The 2,406-nt window shown below is 68.4% G+C and overlaps 1 protein-coding gene across 1 annotated transcript; it reads right to left on the minus strand.

Annotated features, from left to right (window-relative positions):
• Nucleotides 1-12: 12 nt before the first annotated feature.
• EMIHUDRAFT_253458 (hypothetical protein) lies at nt 13-251 on the minus strand (the record flags this gene model as incomplete). Its single annotated transcript, XM_005784104.1, has 1 exon — nt 13-251. A coding segment is annotated over one exon (239 nt), but the record flags the coding sequence as incomplete, so codon positions are not given.
• Nucleotides 252-2,406: the final 2,155 nt, after the last annotated feature.

The following is a 2,406-nucleotide window of genomic DNA, read 5'->3' on the forward strand; positions in this document are numbered from 1 at the left end:
GGGTGGTTGAACCGCTCCGCCCGGTTGAACTCGAGCGCCTGCGGCTCCACCTCGTCCCGCACGAACGCGGCGCACAGCTCGCGGAGCGCATAGTGCTCCGCGGTCGGGTTGAAGAGGGAGCCCTGCGGCTCGGCGTCGTCGGCGACGCCGACCGCCGCCGTCGAGCGCGCGCGAGACAAGACCGCGCGGCCGGGGAGCCGGCGGGCGGACGCGGGAGCTGACCGGAGCGACCGGGCGACGGCGGACGACATGGCGCGAGTCCCTTGGTTGAAGGCGGAAGAATTTTATTTACACCAAAAGGAGGGCTACACGACGCCCTCTACGCTGGGGTGCCGGCGCCCTACTGGGCGCCCCCCGCTCCCTTCCCCTCAGAGCCCCCCATCCCACTAGCATTCCCCCGCGGTCCCTCGCGGTCGCGCGACGCCGCACCAATGGCGCGCTGTGCCTCGTCCGCGAGCGCCACCCAGAGCTGCACCGACAGTCGCTGCAGCGCAAACGGCATCCATTCGCGCGCCGACCACGACGTCTGGTCGTACTGCCACCACGTGAGCTTCCGGCCCGCCACCTCAGCCACCCGCATCAGCAGCTCCTCCACCCCCGCGCTCATTGCGCCGAACTCCTCGAAGAGCAACGCCTCCACATGGCACTTCCCCTCTGCGTCCGTGTACTGGCCCTTGACAGCCTCAACCGTCCCGGTCCCCGTCCGCGGATCCCACCGTCCCACCCTCCCACCCCTGTCCCCGCCCTCCACGCCCAGAACCGTCTCGCGGGCGCGTGGCAGCGTGTTGCCGCAAGCGACGAACGCCCCCATGCGCCCGGGGGGAAGCCACTGGCCGGGAAGCCGACATGGTCGCCCAACGGGACTTTGCGCTACGGGCGGAATCGGAGAGCGCTGGGTATGGATACCTTGGGCTCCGCCTCGCTCAACAATGTCTACACACGCTCATTACTCGGCCCTGCCTCCTTTCTGCGTCCCCTGGACGATCTGCGCGTTGCTGACCTGGACGCTGCGAAGGTAGTGCTCGGTGGTTTCGACGTGGTCATCCCTGGCAGACACTCATGGACTTGACGATTTGGTGCGGCCGCCCCGCCCCAGCGTGACCGGTCACACACTTAGACCCGTTAAGCCTCGAGGCTCAGAACTCTTAGCCTACTACCCAACCAGTTATAGAAGCCTTGTTAAAAGGGCAGGTCCGCGAAACTGAATGCCATTCTCCAGCGCAGGTATCCATTTTAGGACAGGTCATGCAAAATAAATCTGCACACTGGGCAAATCGGCCGATTTCCCTCCCGCTAAATCATCACGGCCCCGTAACACCCTCCGCGCGCGGTCAAAGGCTTCCCAGGGCCGGTCCATGACATGAACCGATAGACACAAGCAAAAAAAACCGCACCTCTAAGCTTATCGGGCACCCCGAGGCCCATACGGCGTCCCGGCGGGCCCCGGCGGAGGTCCGGCGCGGCGCTCCAAATCCGCACTTCGCGAGCTTCTACGGGAGTTCACGCGGCCTCTCCGCCTCGTGAGGCACACCCCACACCCACCACGAGCCCTGGGGCCGTGGGCGGACCTTTGGCCGCGGCGTCCGGAGCTTTAGTCGTCGAACATCGGCCGCCAACTAGGCCGTCGAGCGAACGTGTCCGGAGAGGCTCTCGGATGGGTCCGGCAGCGGTCCCATGGACCCAGAAGCTCGCCCCGGCGGAGCACTCACGCTCGACCCCCGCCCCTGGTCACCCTGACGTGCCCTTGGACAGCCGTAGGGGCTCGCATGACGACGTTGGCGCCCGCGACGACGCCCTCCCCGACGACGTCGCATCTGGCAGACTACTCGGGCGCGGCGGCGCGGAGGATCACATGGTTTGGGACTCTGAGCGATGGCAGAGGCCTTTTACTGCAAACGAGGACGCCCCGCGAGGCCCCGTTGGCCGGGAGTGGTGAGTGGGACCATAAACAAGCACTATATCCCCTACCGCGACCAGCCCACACACAGCCCAAACCGCTGCCAAACCACCGGCCCTGGTCACGCAGGCGGGGAGGCTGCCGGGGCGCCCAAACAGTCCCTCACGAACGCCACACGGGCCACCACGGCCCGTCCGGCGGCCCGAGTGCCGCCCCACACCCGCCCGACGCCCTCGGCCAGCCAGCGCCCACTCTGAGAGGCTTCACCGCCGCCAGCGCGCCGAGCGCGCCGCCCTCTCCTCGCGCCACACGGGCCCCTGGCCGCACGCCCGAGAGGCGGCCCATAATTTGAGTCGAGACGCGCCGCCGGCCAGCCAGCAGCTCGCCCGCCACCCGCAGAGTGCCGCCGCCGCCCCCAGCCCGCACTGGAGAGGCTCTCCCGGCCGCTAGCCGCTGTCGCGTCGCCCGGCGGCTGCGCTGGCAGCGTGGCGGTGAGGGCGGTGGGGAGA

Source organism: Emiliania huxleyi (genome assembly GCF_000372725.1).
Source record: "Emiliania huxleyi CCMP1516 chromosome Unknown EMIHUscaffold_1726, whole genome shotgun sequence".
Lineage (NCBI taxonomy): Eukaryota > Haptophyta > Isochrysidales > Noelaerhabdaceae > Emiliania > Emiliania huxleyi.